Here is a 20,252-nt window from a genome sequence, read left to right on the forward strand (position 1 = left end):
AGGCGTGAATTCACCATCTAGATGGCCAGTCATTGCACCTAGTCGCTCCCGTTAGGTCGTTGCGTTCCCTTGTTGCCGTTTCAGGTTCAACGCACTGCTTAATCGCATATGCATCAGAAACTTTCACAACCAAATAAGCTTATCAACGTCTTAATAAACGATAAAATGACAGTTTCATAGAGCACCCTACTTCACCATGAGTACATCTCATCTGTTCACATTCCCGTACTGATTTACTTTGTTGTCAGTCTCTGAATTACAAAATCACACTCTAATTTGTATGAAAACGGCATTGAGAATTGGGTGCTACGTTTCAGCACGTCCCCAGTTCCTGCAGCCTCTTTACCTGCTGCATATCTTAGTCTCTACAGTAGGTTTGCATTTGACCCGCCTAGAATTACTGAGAATTTATTCTGTTTTACACTGTAGAGTGACTGTAGTGGACCATAAAGACATGGTCATTCTCTGTTGTATATATTCACTTATACTTCATATGTGGATCGAAATGCATAAAAAATACCAATTTCTGCATGGTGAAATATCGAGTTCGAAAAAACTCTTAGGACCACCTGACACTAAATGGTTCTTGAAATGTGAGGTGTAACCGAGAGCGACATCCAGCGATGTAGTCCATGAGCTCTGTAGTCCAGTTGCCATGCCTACACAATAACGGACCTAAAAGAATCATTATGGTTTAGTTCCAGACTGTGAACAGCATAATGGCAAATTTTATAGTTGTTTTCGAGAGTTTCCTAAATCCATTCACATTAAAAATATAAAAACGAAAATTTGGTTACACGAGTGAAATATATGGATTTTTAAGGTATCACAGTAATCTATCTTCAAAAAATATTGGCCGGATATCGATCAAACGTGAAAGATAGAGTAAGATTTGTGTATTTTCTGACAACGTCGAACAAATCAGTTATATAAGAAATGACACTTTTTAAATCTAGCTCCATCCCTGACAACGTCGAACAAATCAGTTACACTCCTGGAAATGGAAAAAAGAACACATTGATACCGGTGTGTCAGACCCACCATACTTGCACCGGACACTGCGAGAGGGCTGTACAAGCAATGATCACACGCACGGCACAGCGGACACACCAGGAACCGCGGTGTTGGCCGTCGAATGGCGCTAGCTGCGCAGCATTTGTGCACCGCCGCCGTCAGTGTCAGCCAGTTTGCCGTGGCATACGGAGCTCCATCGCAGTCTTTAACACTGGTAGCATGCCGCGACATCGTGGACGTGAACCGTATCTGCAGTTGACGGACTTTGAGCGAGGGCGTATAGTGGGCATGCGGGAGGCCGGGTGGACGTACCGCCGAATTGCTCAACACGTGGGGCGTGAGGTCTCCACAGTACATCGATGTTGTCGCCAGTGGTCGGCGGAAGGTGCACGTGCCCGTCGACCTGGGACCGGACCGCAGCGACGCACGGATGCACGCCAAGACCGTAGGATCCTACGCAGTGCCGTAGGGGACCGCACCGCCACTTCCCAGCAAATTAGGGACACTGTTGCTCCTGGGGTATCGGCGAGGACCATTCGAAACCGTCTCCATGAAGCTGGGCTACGGTCCCGCACACCGTTAGGCCGTCTTCCGCTCACGCCCCAACATCGTGCAGCCCGCCTCCAGTGGTGTCGCGACAGGCGTGAATGGAGGGGCGAATGGAGACGTGTCGTCTTCAGCGATGAGAGTCGCTTCTGCCTTGGTGCCAATGATGGTCGTATGCGTGTTTGGCGCCGTGCAGGTGAGCGCCACAATCAGGACTGCATACGACCGAGGCACACAGGGCCAACACCCGGCATCATGGCGTGGGGAGCGATCTCCTACACTGGCCGTACACCACTGGTGATCGTCGAGGGGACACTGAATAGTGCACGGTACATCCAAACCGTCATCGAACCCATCGTTCTACCATTCCTAGACCGGCAAGGGAACTTGCTGTTGCAACAGGATAATGCACGTCCGCATGTATCCCGTGCCAACCAACGTGCTCTAGAAGGTGTAAGTCAACTACCCTGGCCAGCAAGATCTCCGGATCTGTCCCCCATTGAGCATGTTTGGGACTGGATGAAGCGTCGTCTCACGCGGTCTGCACGTCCAGCACGAACGCTGGTCCAACTGAGGCGCCAGGTGGAAATGGCATGGCAAGCCGTTCCACAGGACTACATCCAGCATCTCTACGATCGTCTCCATGGGAGAATAGCAGCCTGCATTGCTGCGAAAGGTGGATATACACTGTACTAGTGCCGACATTGTGCATGCTCTGTTGCCTGTGTCTATGTGCCTGTGGTTCTGTCAGTGTGATCATGTGATGTATCTGACCCCAGGAATGTGTCAATAAAGTTTCCCCTTCCTGGGACAATGAATTCACGGTGTTCTTATTTCAATTTCCAGGAGTGTATGTAAGAAATGACACTTTTGAAATCTAGCTCCATCCTGAATAAATTTCTGCAGAAACCTATGTCTGCATCACTCCGTGACTGATGGCGTCTTCCAGTATGGTACCCAATACAGTGGTTTGATGTATTGTCCACCAGATTCGCCTGATCTGCACCCAATGGAACACATCTATAACGCTATCAAGAGAGCGTTACAAGCCGGCCACTGTAGCCGAGCGGTTCTAGGCGCTTCAGTCCAGAACCGCGCTGCTGCTACGGTGGCAGGTTGGAATCCTGCCTGGGGCATGGATGTGTGTGATGTCCTTAGGTTAGTTAGGTTTAAGTAGTTCTACGTCTAGGGACTGATGACCTCAGATGTTAAGTCCCATAGTGCTTAGAGCCGTTTTAACCATTTGACCGTCCCAAGCCCATAATCCACCGGCCTGTAATTTTACGGGAATTGTGTAATCTGTGTGTAGGCATATAGTGCCGTATATCTGTGTCATGTAGGGTCGCTGACGTATTATGTTACAACGTTGGCCCAACACGCTATTAAACGTGTGGTCATAATGTATTCTCTAATCAGTCCATTTACCTAGTGTTATATAAACACTCTGATTATAAAGCCTTCGATGTCCACAGGGACCTGACTAAACTGGAGGACGGCATCGGGGAGAAGGTGGCCATGTTCGTGATGTACCAGGTGAACGTGATCGGCGGAGTGTTGATGGCACTGGTTCGTGGCTGGGAGCTGGCGCTGGTGTGCCTCGTCTCCTTCCCACTGATCGTCGCCTCGATCGTCACCACCGAGGTCATATCGTCGCGTCTCGTCCGGAAAGAGCTCCACGCTTACGGAAAGGCTGGAGGCATCGCAGAAGAGGTGCTCAGCGGCATCCGCACCGTTATCGCCTTCGGTGGGCAGGACAAGGAGGATCAAAGGTGAGACGCACACTTCTTACTTAGAGAACACTCATGACATGGTGACTGTAGACGAACGTGCATTCAGTTATTACACTGTTCAATTGTGAATTTTGCTGTATGACGATATCATAAGCTCTAGGGTTTCTTATATGCTGCCTTTCCTCCTTTTGTCTCATCAGAGAAAGTTATATGTACGCACTGAGACGTCTCAATACACCTCTACTATGAATGATTAGGAAGGCCAGTTGAACGGAATGGACAGTGTCTTGAAAGCAGGGTATAAGATCAACAAAAGCAAAACGATGATAATGGACTGTAGTCGAATTAAGTCGGGTGATGCTGAGGGAATTAGATTAGGAGATGAGTCACTTAAAGTAGTAAAGGAGTTTTGCTATTTGGGGAGCAAAATAACTGATGATGGTCGAAGTAGATAGGATATAAAATGTAGACTGGCAATGGCAAGGAAAGCGTTTCTGAAGAAGAGAAATTTGTTAACATCGAGTATAGATTTAAGTGTCAGGAAGTCGTTTCTGAAAGTATTTAATGGAGTGTAGCCATGTGTGGAAGTGAAACATGGACGATAAATAGTTTGGACAAGAAGAGAATAGAAGCTTTCGAAATGTGGTGCTACAGAAGAATGCTGAAGATTAGATGGGTAGATCACATAATTAATGAGGAGGTATTGAATAGAATTAGGGAGAAGAGGAGCTTGTGGCACAACTTGACTAGAAGAAGGGATCGGTTGGTAGGCCATGTTCTGAGGCATCAATGGATCACCAATTAAGTGCTGGAGGGCAGCGTGGAGGGTAAAAATCGTGGAGGGGGACCAAGAGATGAATACACTAAGCAGATTCAGAAGGATGTAGGCTGCAGTAGGTACTCGGAGATGAAGAAGCTTGCACAGGATAGAGTAGCATGGAGAGCTGCATCAAACCAGTCTCAGGACTGAAGACCACAACAACAACAACAGAAAGGCCTGGGCAAATGGGGACTGAACATAATTCGCTAATGCACATTTAAATTAAAATTTATTAATATTACGAGATTGCACATAAATAAGCAAACTCGAGAATGACCCGCAAAACCAATTTCTAAATTGAGAGCACTGCAAGTCAAACGTTTAGGTACGATGAAATGTACAAAATATTCTTTATATAAATGAACATTTGAGGGTAAAATTACATAATATTAACGGTAAAGGCTTTAAATAAAATCAGTCAGTCTTAAAAGCTTTTAGCAGTGCATGAAATAATGTACATAAACTCACAGTAACACCCAAATTAACTGTAACTTGGCAAATCCCGAAACAAATAAACTAATTTAATGAAGGTTTTAAAAAAAGGTATGTACAACAACTGTAATAAGAAATCCGAAGGTGAAAGTCTTACAAAATATTCTGATCAATTTCCTAGTGCTTCAAGCCGTTCGCACTGGGCGGGAGAACCCGAGACACTCCACAAGAACATGGCCAAGCAGCCCAATCTAACTGTGTCTAAAAGAAACACAAGGCTGTTATTACAGATAGAATAAAACTAACTCGCCCAATAAAGAGACGCAACAAATATCTGAATCTCACCCTTTAGAAATTAGATTTAGGGATTAGCTGCACCCTTCCTTCATTAACACTTTGTTTTATAATATAAGAAAGGATGTAACCTCCCAAGAAATAATAAAAAAGGACAATATTTAAATGTGAATACTCATCGTACTAAGTGTAACCTCCCCACAAAAATTTTGAAAGGACAATAATTAAATGTTAATGGGAATCGTGCTCAACGCAACCTCCCAGCAGAAATAAAAGAAAAGTCTATGATAATGAAAACGTGCCAAAAGTTATTTCCCCACAAGATTACTAAATAATAATGACCCAAATGTTGTTGAGCTCCCACAAAACATCGTTAAATTGAAACAAAAGCGACTGTACCTTCGCTACAAAAATATTGAAAAATAATGGCTCAATGTAAACTCGACACAAAAATTGAGAAATGAACACTCAATTGTAATGATTTTTTTCTTTTTAATAACGATTGCTTTGAAAACGGAATTATTATTGGGGCATTTCTTGAACAAATTATTTACAATTACAATACATTATCAGCTGAGCGCAATGCTGCTTCATTACCTTATTTAACAATATACCTCGTCCTGAATCGTGACCAGAGACCCATGTCGACGCCCGCCGACTCCGACCGAGTACATCTCGCAACTGCTAACTCGCAACTGAACTACATGCTCTCGCGACTCGCTACGTACCACAACTGCGTCCAACTCGGAACTCTCGCACGGTCAAGCGCAGACTAGCAACGATAAATAACTCTCTGGTCAGAGATTCTGTCATGCCTCGCCATCGCTGGTACTGAATACATACGTGTTTCATAACCTTCCACTGGGGGGGGGGGGGGGGGCAAAAATTTGGCAGCGATGGTGAGTCATTTGGACTTGCCATGAGCAACAAATTTTTTCATAATTAATTAACTTTACAATTACAGAATATACACAGATATATCAGAACATGAAGTAAATATGGTGCACATGCACCGAGTACATAACATATCAGACAATGACAAAATATATAATGAGTACAAAGCATATTCACAAATGGCAAAAGTGCGCACGCACAGTAGTACAGAATATATCAGTAAATGACGAAATGTATATACAGTGAATACTAATCATGTTAACAAAATGACGAAAGTGCACACGCACTGTAATACAGAACATATCTGGGAATCACAATGTATACGTAATGAGTACAAATGGCATAAAGTGCACACGCACTGTAAAACTCTCTAATATTTTTACAACAAATAAACCTAATGAGTACAAATCATCTTGACAAATGATAAGAGTGCACACGCACTGAAGTAGTGAACATATCAGGAAATCACAAAAATGAAAAGGCAATGAATACAAATCATACTAACAAATAGCGGAAGTGCACACGCACTGTAATACAGAACACATCAGCAAATCAAAAAATGTATAGACAATGGATACAAATCATATTAACCAAATGACGTAAGTGCACATGCACGGTAGTTTAGAACATATCAGCCAATCAAAAAAAATTTAAATACAATGAGTAGAAATCATGTTAGAAAAATCAGCAAATCACAAATGTATATACAATAAGTAGAAATCATGTTGGAAAAATGACAAAATTGCACACGCACTGAAATGCAGAATATATTAGCAAATCGAAAAAAAATGTATACGCCATGAATATAAATCATGTTAGCAAAAAATGATTTTCATTATGTTACAAGAATTAGGATAGGAAAAGGAAGGATTGCATCATGGTTGTAGCACTTTAGGTTGCACGCAGCTGCACTGAAAGTCCATATCTTTCCACAGAAGTACAACACCAAGTGAGACAATCTGAAGTTCTTTTCCCATAAGTGTTCATCAGCGTAGCCAAGACACTGAAATGTCGTAATAATATTCCATGTTATCATTTTGGCAGTACATCAGGTACGCCAAACAGTGGGACCATAATAACGTCTCCATCGCTCACGGTGGTGGACAGCATGTCGTGTCAACACCACGCTTTTACAAGGCACACCAACGTAGAATTAGTGCAAAAACCAAATATAGTGCTCCATGATCAAGAGAATATACAGGACAAATGGATATTGCAGTAATTCAGGGTAGTCAGGTCAGAAGGTGAAGGACATTAAGTCACATATTAGTCTTCAATGAGAATTACACTAGTCTAACAACTGATTTAAGTAATTAGTGGCACTCATCGCCCAGTTACTGAACATTTCTGTACCATGTATGAAGTATTACAGAATAATGTTCATAAATCATCTGATTACAGTGAACAGTGGCAATCAATGGCCAGTTACAAACCAACAGAAGTCATTATTCAAAACAAGAGCTAATGAGTGTAGCATCAAGCTACTAGTATTCATATATATATATATATATATAGCATAAAAGTGACATAATACAAATTTAAAATATAAGAAACAGTGGCATTCGTTGGCCAGTTACAAAGCATCATTTTTTTGTATTATTAAAAAGTCATTATTGAAAATCAGTTAATTAGTCATAGCATTAATAACCATGGGCATTATAAGTAGTCTCATTACAATAAACAATGACATTTATTGGCCAGTTACAAAGCATTATTTTTTTGTATCATTATGAAGTCATTATTGAAAATCAGTTAATTACAGTCATAGCATTAGTAATCATGGGCATTATAAGTAGTCTTATTACAATAAACAGTGGCATTCATTGGCCAGTTACAAAGCATTATTTTTTTTTGTATCATTAAGAAGTAATTACTGAAGTGACATACTATTCAGAGCTGATCAGTATTATTCAGAATTCTCTTAAACTAGTAGCATTATTTGGGACTGGTAATTACTTTGTTTGCTTTTTAGTTATTGCTGCAAATGAAAATGTGTAACGTCATTCGACATGAGTCAGCTGTAGCAAGGTTATGAAACAAGGCAGTATATGTGATCACATTTATAAATGATAGACACAACTCGGTAAAAAAAATGCAAGTGCTAGTACAGGTTTAATAAGTAACAGGTTAAGTAAGTATCATGAAAAGCTTCTCCTGGAAAAGATATAAAATGGATTATTGAGCTGAAAGAAGAAACGCATACTATGCTGAAAAGTAGTGAACTTCGAATTAACAGGTAGTGAAATGTGTATAAAAATGTGTTCCATAGCTGTCCTTTCCAAAATCTTCTGTCATCCTACTATGCAATATAACACCTGCTGTCAAAGCAAACTGCAACAAATACTTAAATAACTACATAGCATAAACACATAACTTCAACAATATCCTCATCTGTAAAGAAAAAACTTCATTATCCATCACTTCATTATCTTAACTCCATTATTATCATCACCTGTAAAGAAAAACTTAATTATCCATATAGTCATCTGCAAAGAGAAACTTCATTACCCATATTATCATATTCTTCATCATTATTCATCAGCATTCATTATCATCTGCAAAAAAATCACTTCATTACTCATTATACAACTATTCCTTATCTCTAGTATATTTCATCACTAAAACTAAGATGTGTAGTTCTGTCTGACAGCCTGCATCAAAATGGTTCAAATGGCTCTGAGCACTATGGGACTTAACTTCTGTGGTCACAGTCCCCTAGAACTTAGAACTACTTAAACCTAACTAACCTAAGGACATCACACACATCCATGCCCGAGGCAGGATTCGAACCTGCGACCGTAGCAGTCGCGCGGTTCCGGACTGAGCGCCTGAACCGCTAGACCACCGCGGCCGGCTCACCCTGCATCAATCGCCTCGTATTCTGAAAGAAAAAATTAGTTAAGACTGCTATTCTACGATGTGTATAGTATATTCTTGTTAATGCTTGTTAATTCTGATCCATTTACTCTTCCTCATAAGATTTTTGCATCTCCTTTCGTCTATTCCGTAGGTGAAATTCCCATTTCTGTTTAATTTATTTCCTTTACACGCATCATTTCTTTCTGAAATTGATGAACAAAGATTAATGTTTTGCATTTACATCATATACTCACTAAATAATGACTGGTTTCTGGTAACATAATTAAGCATAAAGCATAACATGACAGAAAACGTAACATGTGAAAAACATAGAGAGTGTTCAGAGGCAAAAATGTACACAGAATATCATAATGCAGCAGCAAAAATGTAAAAATAGTCACGATGTTGAGATATCTTAAAGCAAAAATGTCAAAGTCAACTGGTGTTTGCTATGTCTTAGCTATTTCATAATGCATACAAACAAAACAGGAAAACAATCATACATGCAAAAAAAATGGAAAATGTGCACGGTCTGATGTGTAACGACAAGAAGAGCAACCTGCTAGCCTTACCTTGCCGGGCACTCGCCAAGAAAAAATACGATAACCATCAGTAAGTGTTCATGTGAATATAATTGCATAAGTGGTCATAAAAATTAGTAAATGGCATCATAGCATGTTAAATCATAAAGTGTCTTCATTCAATAAAGGGTTTAATATTGGAGACATGGTAGTTGCCTTTACTTTTTTTGGTTCTCATAGTTTCGACGTGTACAACATTGGGGTGAGGAATGCTGCGATTCCGATATGGACCTGCGTAAGGAAGTTCAAATTTACTGCACTTACCTTTTATTCTGCTGGATGAATAGTGTGTACGTACTAATATCTTCTGTCCAATGTGAAAGTCACGGCGTGTACAAACCTGTTTTTGCTGTCTTCTCCGGCGCTCTGCGGCACGTTTGATGTTGTTCAGCGCAATGTCAATTATTTCATGGTGTCGTAGTCGACGAGATGTAGGAAAGTTTACTAATTCTTTAATCTTGTTAAGTGGTTTAACATTTTTCAGTATAACAGACGGAGATAGAATAGTGGATTCGTTTGGTATGGAATTAATTACATCTTGGAATGAGTGTATGTGTGTGTCCCAATCAATATGTCTTTTATGGCAGTATATTCTACACAGTTTACCAATTTCTTTCATTAATCGTTCACAAGGGTTCGAAGAAGCGTGGTATCTGGATATATAGATCGGAGAAATGTTTCTAGTTCGTAACATACGTGTCCATATACCAGATCGAAATTGTGATCCATTGCCAGAAATTACTTTCAACACATGCCCTACATGAAATAAGAAATGCTTTACAAATGCTTTCGAAACGGTTTTAGCAGTAGCTTTGCATAACGGAGTGAAGGTAACAAATTTTGAAGCGAGTTCAACAGCGACAAAGATGTAGCAAAAACCTCTATTAGTTCTGGGAATCGGACCAAAAATGTCTACAGCGGCCATATGTCTCAATTTAACAGGTAAAACGGGATGTAATGGAGGAATATGTGAAGTTGTGTCTGACTTAGCTTTCTGGCAGATTTTACATGACGCTAAAACTCGTCGAATGCGTTTCTCCATGTTCGTAAAATAACAGTTCTGTCTCAGTATAAGAAAACATTTGCTGGCTCCGTAATGTGCGTAACTTAAATGCGTGTACCAAATTAATTTGTTAACCAGTTCGTCAGGAATGCATAATAACCAATTGTTGCTGTCTGGATGAGAGCGGCGAAACAGCATGTCATTGCGTACAGTGTAATGGTATCTAATCGTAACATTATTCCTATCTTGCCAAAGCTGTTTAATTTCTTTCCACACATTGTCTTTACTTTGCTCTTGTGCTATGTCCTGTAATGACGACGAAATAAAATTTTCAAATGCCACTTGTTGAATGTATGTACATGACGCTGAAATTTGCTTTGCACAAGTTTATTGCTACGTCTTGCTGATTGTTACTGAGAGAATGAGATAGTGCGTCCGCTACAATATTTTGTGTTCCGGGAATGTGAACAATTGTAAAATTAAATTCCTGTAAATATAGCTTCCATCTGCTTAATCTGTCGTGAGTGAATTTAGCTGAAAGTAAAAATTGTATTGCTCTATGGTCTGTGTAGACGGTGGTATATCTTCCATAAAGAAAGTGCCGAAATCTCGTGAAAGCCCATACAACACATAATGTTTCCAGTTCTGTAACAGAATAATTACGTCCAGCAGGTGACAGAATGCGACTTGCAAATACGATGTTTTTAATTATTGTAGAGCAATCTTGTTCAATTTCCTGAAAAATATGTACGCCTAAAGCGGTGTTAGAACTGTCGGTAGCAATGGAAAAATTTCTAGTACGATCTGGGTGCGATAAAAGTGGTGCATTCAACAAAGCATGTTTCAAATAACATTTTCGTGAACAAGATACTGTGTGTCAAAAGTATTGTTTACGTTATTGGAATATACAACCTGTACTGTATCTAGTCAAATTCCATCTGACGTGTTATTATTTTCAGGAGGATGCTGTGGAATTTCGACTATTTGTACTGTTCTGTTATTTCTTCCTGACGTCTTACGTTCTGGATGATACCTACTGTCTGGTTCATTCATTATAATATGTTGTTGCGGATGTTCTTGCTGCTGATAAGATCGACTGTTATTAAATGTACGCTGAAAATTGTGCTCATTACTTTTAAATCTGTCGTGATAGTCATTTCTATACGGTGCATTGCGATAAGAATTGAAATATTGTGTTTTCTATACGTAGTTATTTCTTTGCTGCCGTGCGTTACTATTTGTTGTACCAGCGACTATACGTGCACACGGCGAAACATTAAAGCTTGGTTGACCTTGTAGACTGCATTGTTGGTTACGTATGCTAAGCGGCTGACTTTCATGCTGTTGCGGAGAAAAACCTCTGTTGTTACAAAAAAAAAAAATGCCTTTGCTGTTAATTTTACACATACTGATGATTACGATTTTATCTGTTATTATAATTATGGCGATAGTTGTCATTACGGGAGTGTCTAAAGAGAAGTGTCACTTTCGGTATAACTTGTCACATCGGGTTTTCATTACTCATTCTTAATTCTAGGTAGAGCAGTAGTTAAAGAGCTGTTTTGATAGATATAAAGGATAGTAGAAGAGAAGGCAGCAGTGCAGAAAATTAAAGATGAAACAGCACTACTACAGTTCGGGGCCCTCTGCACGCTACGGCACATATTCATTAAAGCGTAATGAATCCCCTGAGGTTTATTACGCGCTGCAAAAAAATTTCAGCTTTTGTGTTACAGGCAATGGCGGTAAAAATTCATAAATAAATTGCTGTATCCGTGCTAATTCAAGTTTTTGCATTACACGAAATGTTGGTAAAAATTCAAGAGCAAATTGTGGTATCCAGTTCAAAGCTAGTTTCTGCGTTACAGGTAATAGCGGTGAAAGTACAAAAATAAATCGACGTATCCAGTTCAAAGCGTGTACCTATGTTCTGCCATTATTAAATTCCTTAGATTTTCTTACGGATAAAAATTGCTCGTAATCTTTAACGTCTCTGAATTTGAGAACATGTTCAGGTTTGTTTGAGAATCTGTTTGTCTGTGTCATTTCGGATTTCAAGTTGCGTAGCTTTTCAGATTTTAAGTCGCGTAGTCTCTGTAAATTGCTTAAGTTACACTGGTTGTCTGAGTGTGACAAATGCTCGCAACGTGGCGTATTCTGTGACGTTATTAACTGAAATATTTTTTATTTCTGTTACCACTTGCTGTAAACTTGACAATTTTCTACGCAATGTGTTATTAGACGAATCGATCTCATTGACTGTCAACTGTAAATTTTGGAATTCAGGTGTTTGGTTAAGCAAAATCGGTGCAGTATCGTCTGTATCGTCTGATTTGCTGTCATTATTGCTTTCAATAATATCAATACGACTGGCCAATTCATCACATTTTTCAGTCAGTATTTTTACCTGATCATCGTTCTTACTGTCAGAAGCATTAAGCTGTTTTTGTAATTTACGTGTGGTTTCGTTCAATCTTTTAACGTCAGCTTTGACGACATCGGAATCCTGTGTTAGTTCTAATTGTTCGAAGCTGTCTGTCACTGTCTGAATATCTGCTGTGTGTGTATCTGTTTTTGATTTAAGATCAGAAATTACCTCACGTAATTCTATGTTCAACTGTTTGATGGTAGTAATTTCGTCGGACACTGTAGCAATATTGTTGTCTACGTATGTTTTTGCCTTCGCAAACATTTTACGTTTATCTTCTTGTCTCTGTGCAGTGATTGATTCCATTACTTGTCGTTTTACTTTATTTTGATCCTATATAAATTTACGGAAACGCGTATCACTGTTTTGTATGTGGTGATTAAAACGCTCGTCAATTTGAGTGTTCTGTTGTTCGAATTTCGCGTCTATCTTTGCGTCCATTGTGCGCGAAAGTTCTGCTGTTATTAATTTAAACTCGTCGCGTAATTGTGTAGCTTTTTCAGAGCATTGTTTACCGACTGTACTAATTTCCTCTCTAAGTGTTTCTGTTGTATCTGTTTGCATATCCCTTAATTCTTGAGCAACTGATGTAATTTCTTCGCTACTTTTTCTTGAACAAGCCTCAATTTCCTCGCGTAACTGTTCCTTAGTATCATGACACTGCGCGGCAACGTCTCTAATTTGTTCACTAAGCTGTCTGGAACTGTTGTCTAATTTTTCATTTAACTGTCTGGAATTGTTGTCCAATTTTTCATTTAACTGTCTGGAATTGTTATCTAATTTTTCATTTAACTGTCTGTAATTGTTGTCTAATTTTTCATTTAGCTGTTGTTTGAGATTTTCGTTATTTTCATTAAGCTGTTGTTTGAAATCTTCACTCTGTTGTTTGACCTGTTCACTAAGTTGTCTGAAATTTTCATTACTGTTATCTAATTTTTCGTTCTGTTGTTTGGAATTTTCTTTAAGGTCGTCTTGTTTTTTACCCTGTTGTAGCAATATTGCCATAATTTGTTCCAAGGTTACATTACCTACTCTATTCTCTGTACTGTTTAATGGTGTATCTGCAATTGTCGCGTTTTGTGTGACCATTTGGTCATTCTGTAATTTACAAAAAGGTTTGCCAGTCGGATGTACACTGTCAGTCACTATTTCGGAATTAAATAATTTCTCTCCTACTTTGAGTATCCTGTTCATTTTCATTAGAAAAATTCGTCTTTTCGTCACGTAAATCCTGCAAACCGGGTGTGTTAATCTGGGCAGCACTCATTGCAACAGAGCGCCTCGCGTCATCAATTGTCGTCAAATTAACAGAGGACACCATTGAGTTCGCTTGTTCATCATTAGGATGATTGTCAGTAAACAGTGAATTGTCATCATTATATTGCGTGTCGCAAGTACTATCGGTGAAGTTATTTAATTCGGTTATTTCATTCATAATACCTCGCGATGCACTGTTAATAGTCTTTCGCGGCATTTTTACACTAATCACAATTATTCACAAATGATATAAGCACAATGCAAAAAGCAACAAACAAAAATACAACAGAGCAACGAATTGCCGATGATCTGAGGAAAGAAAGTCATAAAATTAGTAAAAGCGTTGCGCCAAATGCTAATTATATTAAGTAAATAAGAGCAGGTATCTGACTACTTTTCAGAAGATTCTCAAAGATATACGATCCTGGACCGGATGTCGCCAAGTGTAACCTCCCAAGATAAAATAAAAAAGGACAATATTTAAATGTGAATACTCATCGTACTAAGTGTAACCTCCCCACAAAAATTTTGAAAGGACAATAATTAAATGTTAATGGGAATCGTGCTCAACGCAACCTCCCAGCAGAAATAAAAGAAAAGTCTATGATAATGAAAACGTGCCAAAAGTTATTTCCCCACAAGATTACTAAATAATAATGACCCAAATGTTGTTGAGCTCCCACAAAACATCGTTAAATTGAAATAAAAGCGACTGTACCTTCGCTACAAAAATATTGAAAAATAATGGCCCAATGTAAACTCGACACAAAAATTGAGAAATGAACATTCAATTGTAATGATTTTTTTCTTTTTAATAACGATTGCTTTGAAAACAGAATTATTATTGGGGCATTTCTTGAACAAATTATTTACAATTACAATACATTATTAGCTGAGCGCAATGCTGCTTCATTACCTTATTTAACAATATACCTCGTCCTGAATCGTGACCAGAGACCCATGTCGACGCCCGCCGACTCCGACCGAGTACATCTCGCAACTGCTAACTTGCAACTGAACTACATGCTCTCGCGACTCGCTACGTACCACAACTGCGTCCAACTCGGAACTCTCGTGCGGTCAAGCGCAGACTAGCAACGATAAATAACTCTCTGGTCAGAGATTCTGTCTTGCCTCGCCATCGCTGGTACTGAATACATACGTGTTTCAAGGACAAGTAAAAATTCCTGCTACCATGTTATCTAACGTGCAGCTACAGTAAGTTAAGACAATTTCGCTGCATTTGCAAGACGTTTTTGGTTGGAAAACCCACACTACTGGTCTTAAATAATCCCATTAATAGCTTAGCGATCCCAGGCTGGGCCAATTCCATAAGGAGGACCCGCAAGGAACTCTGGTAGAGCGTTAAAAATCACACCAAAACTTTTTACACTCTTCACAATGAAAAAACTAGTGAATGTAAGGTCGTATGCCCTTATCCGCTTCTCTCATCAACAGCGCAGTAAACAGTAAGCATGTAATTAGAAGTAAGTTTTACCACCGGTATAAGAAAAATAATACTACTGAAATAAATATTACAAAAATAAAAGTTAAAAGATAAATCTTAAGATTTGAGTCATATCAACCTTGAATATAATTAATTAAATAAATAAACAAGCCCATTGTAAAACAGATCAAGCGATTTAAATAGCGAGATGATAATTAGCGTGTATCTGATTCTCTCAGAGATCCGCCCAGTTAACGAGCATTGCCAAAGTCAGCACACCTTGCGAGACACTCATCTGGTATAACGTGTCGTAACTGCAGTTAGGACAGCGCTGCTGCACTACTAAATGCAAAAAACCACTTCAAAATTTCTCACTGGGTATTAATGGAGAAGCGGTTATCATGCAGATTGCGGTGACGTTACGGGACCTAGAGTGGACCTCTTCCACAGACGGTGGGTCGCGGCGTCAGTCCTACGCTTCGGTGGAAAAGGCCCATCTTCCCGCTATACCACCAGCTACGCCGGAACGCGGCCCACTAGCCCATCGTCGAAAGCACATCGCAAACCCCGGACCGCTAGGTGCTGCGCATGCCCCACGAGTTTTCCAGCTAAGTAACAGTTGCCTCGTCGGCGAACTGTCTGCGAGAGTGTCAGCTCGCTAAAGACTTCTTAGAGGCCGCCCTTGGACGTCCTCTAGACAAAGATAAGTGCTCACGGTGGCTTGGTGTGGTAGGTCGATTCGTGACACGATTCTCATTTCTTATCAGCAAGCACAAGCAATTTCCTGCTGTAATACTAAAAATATTGTCTGACCACTATCTCGAAGTACGTTCTAGACTCCTTTGTTACAAACAGAACTGATCTTTTCGAGAGTGTCATCAGTTAGGACAGGATTAGTGACCATGATGATGATGAGACAAAGGCAGAAAGGTCATAAGGATTGATTAGAGAGTACTGTTTGATGGCCTGACTGACAGTCACTATAAAGTTATTTAATACGGAGCGGTTGGGGTAAAAGCTGAAAGAAATTGTGAGCAGCGGGCTGGAAAATTGCGATCCAAATAATATATAAGGAGGCAAAGACTCAAACTCGTTTACTGGGACCATTCAGAGATTATCAATACATGCAACCGTAACAAGAGACCTGCGTGAAGTCTACAATAATTTTTACTATTATATTCTGGAGAAAGATCTATCGTAAATACCCATGTCATACGTAAGGTCAACGAACGGGTGCAAACCGACCATTTAATATCTCATAGATCTATCTGATGCTGATAGCACAGAAGAAATATTAAATTCCACATTTAAAATGCTATTCACGCATGAAAAAGATTCCGTACCAACGACTGGGAGCACTTGCCCACGAAAGGCACTCCATTTTAATCTGCTCGAAAGTTTCGAGCATTGCCCTGTTGAGAAACGTCACCACGCTGCCTTCGAATGAGACGTATAACAGTTGAGGACACGGGATTTGGTAACGGACGATGGTGTAGTCTGAGCTACCACAGTCACTCCCGTAGTTAGGATACTGAACTCACATTTGGGAGAACGACGGTTCAAACCCGCGTCCTTTCATTTCCTTGAATCACTTAAGGTAAGAGCTGGGATGGTTCTTTCGAAAGAGCACGACCGATTCCTTTCTCCATCCTTCCGTTACCCGAGTTTGCGCTCTGTCTCCAATGACCTCGTTGTCGACGGGACGTTTAACCCCAATCTCTTGGAGCACGCGAGATAGGCGCACAATCTAAGGCGACTTGTCGCGGCCCGCGCGGCTCCCCCCGTCGGAGGTTCGATTCCTCTCTCGGGCATGGGTGTCTATGTGGTCCTTAGTGTAAGTTTAAGTTAGATTAAGTAGTGCTGCTCCGTTTCAACACGTCCTCAGTTCCTGGGGACCGATGATCTCAGCAGTTTGGTCCCATAAGACCTTACCACAAGTATCGAAATCCTAATCTCCTGCCGGCCTTTGTGGCCGACCGGTTCTAGGCGCTTGAGTCCGGAACCGCGCTGCTGCTGCGGTCACAGGTTTCTAATACTGCCTTGGGCATGGATGTGTGTGATGTCCTTATGTTAGTTAGGTTTCAGTAGTTCTAAGTCTAGGGGATTGATGACCTTAGATGTTAAGTCCCATAGTGCTTAGAGCCATTTGAACCTAATCTCCTCTTCTTCTTCCTCCTCCACAATCACTACCAGCAGTGACCTCAAGTCATACCCGATGGCTCGCCACTCCATGACGCCATGAGTAACACCACTGTGGTCCACTGCCGGTAGCTGAGTGGTCAGCGCGACAGAATGCCAATCCTGAGGGCCCGGGTTCGATTCCTGGCTGGGTCAGAGATTTTCTCTGCTCAGGGACTGGGCGTTGTGTTGTCCGAATCATCATCATTTGCCCACGGTCTAACGCACGGCTTTACGGACTGGGACGGAGCTTCTGGTCCCTGGCACGAATCTGCCCGGCGGACTTGTACCAAGGTCCGGTGAGCTGGCCAGTCTGTGGATGGTTTTTAGGCAGTTTTTCATCTGCCTCGACGAATGCGCGCTGGTTCCCCTTATTCCGCCTCAGCTACACTATGTCGGCGATTGCTGCACAAACAAGTTCTCCCTGTACGGATACACCACCATTACTCTAGTATGCAAACATAGAGGTTACACTCGTCTTGTGTGAGACGTTCCCTGGGGGACGGGGTCCACCGGGTCCCGAACCGCACAATAACCCTGAAAGAGCGGTTCGGTGTGGGGCGGCGGAGGGGTGAAGTGGACTGCAGTAGTCGTCATGGGGTTGTGGACCACTGCGGCTGCGGCGGGGACGGAGTCTCTCCGTCGTTTCTAGGCCCCCGGTTAACATTAAATACAATACAATACAACACAACTGTGCCTCTGCAAAAGACCGGAAGGATTGCATTGCCAAATCGCGATTCATTGCTGAGAATGTGACGCGCTTCATCAGCAGTCCATGCTTCCCACTCACGGCACCCACCTATACGCTACACACGGGAACCCAATTCCCTTGTGCCGGCTGCTGATAGTGTCTGACCGTAGGAGCGGGATGACACAGAACGTTGCAGGGAGTCCATTACTTGTTCCCAAATAGCAGCCGCAGCTGTGAAGTGAGCTACTGTGTGCTTGGTGCACAGTTCAGCGATCCTCCCATGTGGCGGGGAGATGTGGTCGACTGGAAGCTTGACGGCAAATAGGCCTGCTTTCACGTTCCCACGCAGTCCAACATCAGGCCACTGTCACTTCCAGGTGTCCCACAATCTGCCGGCCAAATGCCGATCTGTAATGAGTCTCTTTTAAACCCCATCACGTGCTGATAAAACTGACTCACACGCCTACGCGGCAGGTGCGGTTAAAACGCCAAACTCCTTCATGGAGTACGTACAAGATGAAAAGCTCAAGGTACAAGGTGAAAAGCTCATGTTATTGTTATTGCTCGCTTTAGTGTAATCACTATTTTCTTTATGAGTGGTTAGTTGCCACAGAAAATTAGTCCGTACAATATTATTGATGGAAATATGCAAGATATGTCAGGAGGTCGTGTTGTTTGTTCCCAAGAAAAAGAAGCTGACCTTTTTTTGAGCAGCTCAGTAACACGCTGCTTCCAGTTCAAGTTTCCATCAGTATGTACACTCCTGGAAATGTAAAAAAGAACACATTGACACCGGTGTGTCAGACCCACCATACTTGCTCCGGACACTGCGAGAGGGCTGTACAAGCAATGATCAGACGCACGGCACAGCGGACACACCAGGAACCGCGGTGTTGGCCGTCGAATGACGCTAGCTGCGCAGCATTTGTGCACCGCCGCCGTCAGTGTCAGCCAGTTTGCCGTGGCATACGGAGCTCCATCGCAGTCTTTAACACTGGTAGCATGCCGCGACAGCGTGGACGTGAACCGTATGTGCAGTTGACGGACTTTGAGCGAGGGCGTATAGTGGGCATGCGGGAGGCCGGGTGGACGTACCGCCGAATTGCTCAACACGTGGGGCGTGAGGTCTCCACAGTACATCGATGTTGTCGCCAGTGGTCGGCGGAAGGTGCACGTGCCCGTCGACCTGGGACCGGACCGCAGCGACGCACGGATGCACGCCAAGACCGTAGGATCCTACGCAGTGCCGTAGGGGACCGCACCGCTACTTCCCAGCAAATTAGGGACACTGTTGCTCCTGGGGTATCGGCGAGGACCATTCGCAACCGTCTCCATGACGTTGGGCTACGGTCCCGCACACCGTTAGGCCGTCTTCCGCTCACGCCCCAACATCGTGCAGCCCGCCTCCAGTGGTGTCGCGACAGGCGTGAATGGAGGGACGAATGGAGACGTGTCGTCTTCAGCGATGAGAGTCGCTTCAGCCTTGGTGCCAATGATGGTCGTATGCGTGTTTGGCGCCGTGCAGGTGAGCGCCACAATCAGGACTGCATACGACCGAGGCACACAGGGCCAACACCCGGCATCATGGTGTGGGGAGCGATCTCCTACACTGGCCGTACACTACTGGTGATCGTCGAGGGGCACTGAATAGTGCACGGTACATCCAAACCGTCATCGAACCCATCGTTCTACCATTCCTAGACCGGCAAGGGAACTTGCTGTTCCAACAGGACAATGCACGTCGCATGTATCCCGTGCCACCCAACGTGCTCTAGAAGGTGTAAGTCAACTACCCTGGCCAGCAAGATCTCCGGATCTGTCCCCCATTGAGCATGTTTGGGACTGGATGAAGCGTCGTCTCACGCGGTCTGCACGTCCAGCACGAACGCTGGTCCAACTGAGGCGCCAGGTGGTAATGGCATGGCAAGCCGTTCCACAGGGCTACATCCAGCATCTCTACGATCGTCTCCATGGGAGAATAGCAGCCTGCATTGCTGCGAAAGGTGGATATACACTGTACTAGTGCCGACATTGTGCATGCTCTGTTGCCTGTGTCTATGTGCCTGTGGTTCTGCCAG

General features: G+C 42.2%; 1 protein-coding gene across 2 annotated transcripts in view; it reads left to right on the top strand.

Annotated features, from left to right (window-relative positions):
• The window catches only part of LOC126174876 (ATP-dependent translocase ABCB1-like), a 208,510-nt gene that overhangs the window by 75,961 nt on the left and 112,297 nt on the right, over positions 1-20,252 (top strand). For both annotated transcript variants that reach the window (XM_049921289.1, XM_049921288.1), the window contains exon 7: positions 3,033-3,329. In XM_049921289.1, coding sequence (XP_049777246.1) covers positions 3,033-3,329 — 297 coding nt within the window. The remainder of the gene's footprint in view (positions 1-3,032; positions 3,330-20,252) is intronic.

Source organism: Schistocerca cancellata, chromosome 3 (genome assembly GCF_023864275.1).
Source record: "Schistocerca cancellata isolate TAMUIC-IGC-003103 chromosome 3, iqSchCanc2.1, whole genome shotgun sequence".
In the NCBI taxonomy this organism is placed as follows: Eukaryota; Metazoa; Arthropoda; class Insecta; order Orthoptera; family Acrididae; genus Schistocerca; species Schistocerca cancellata.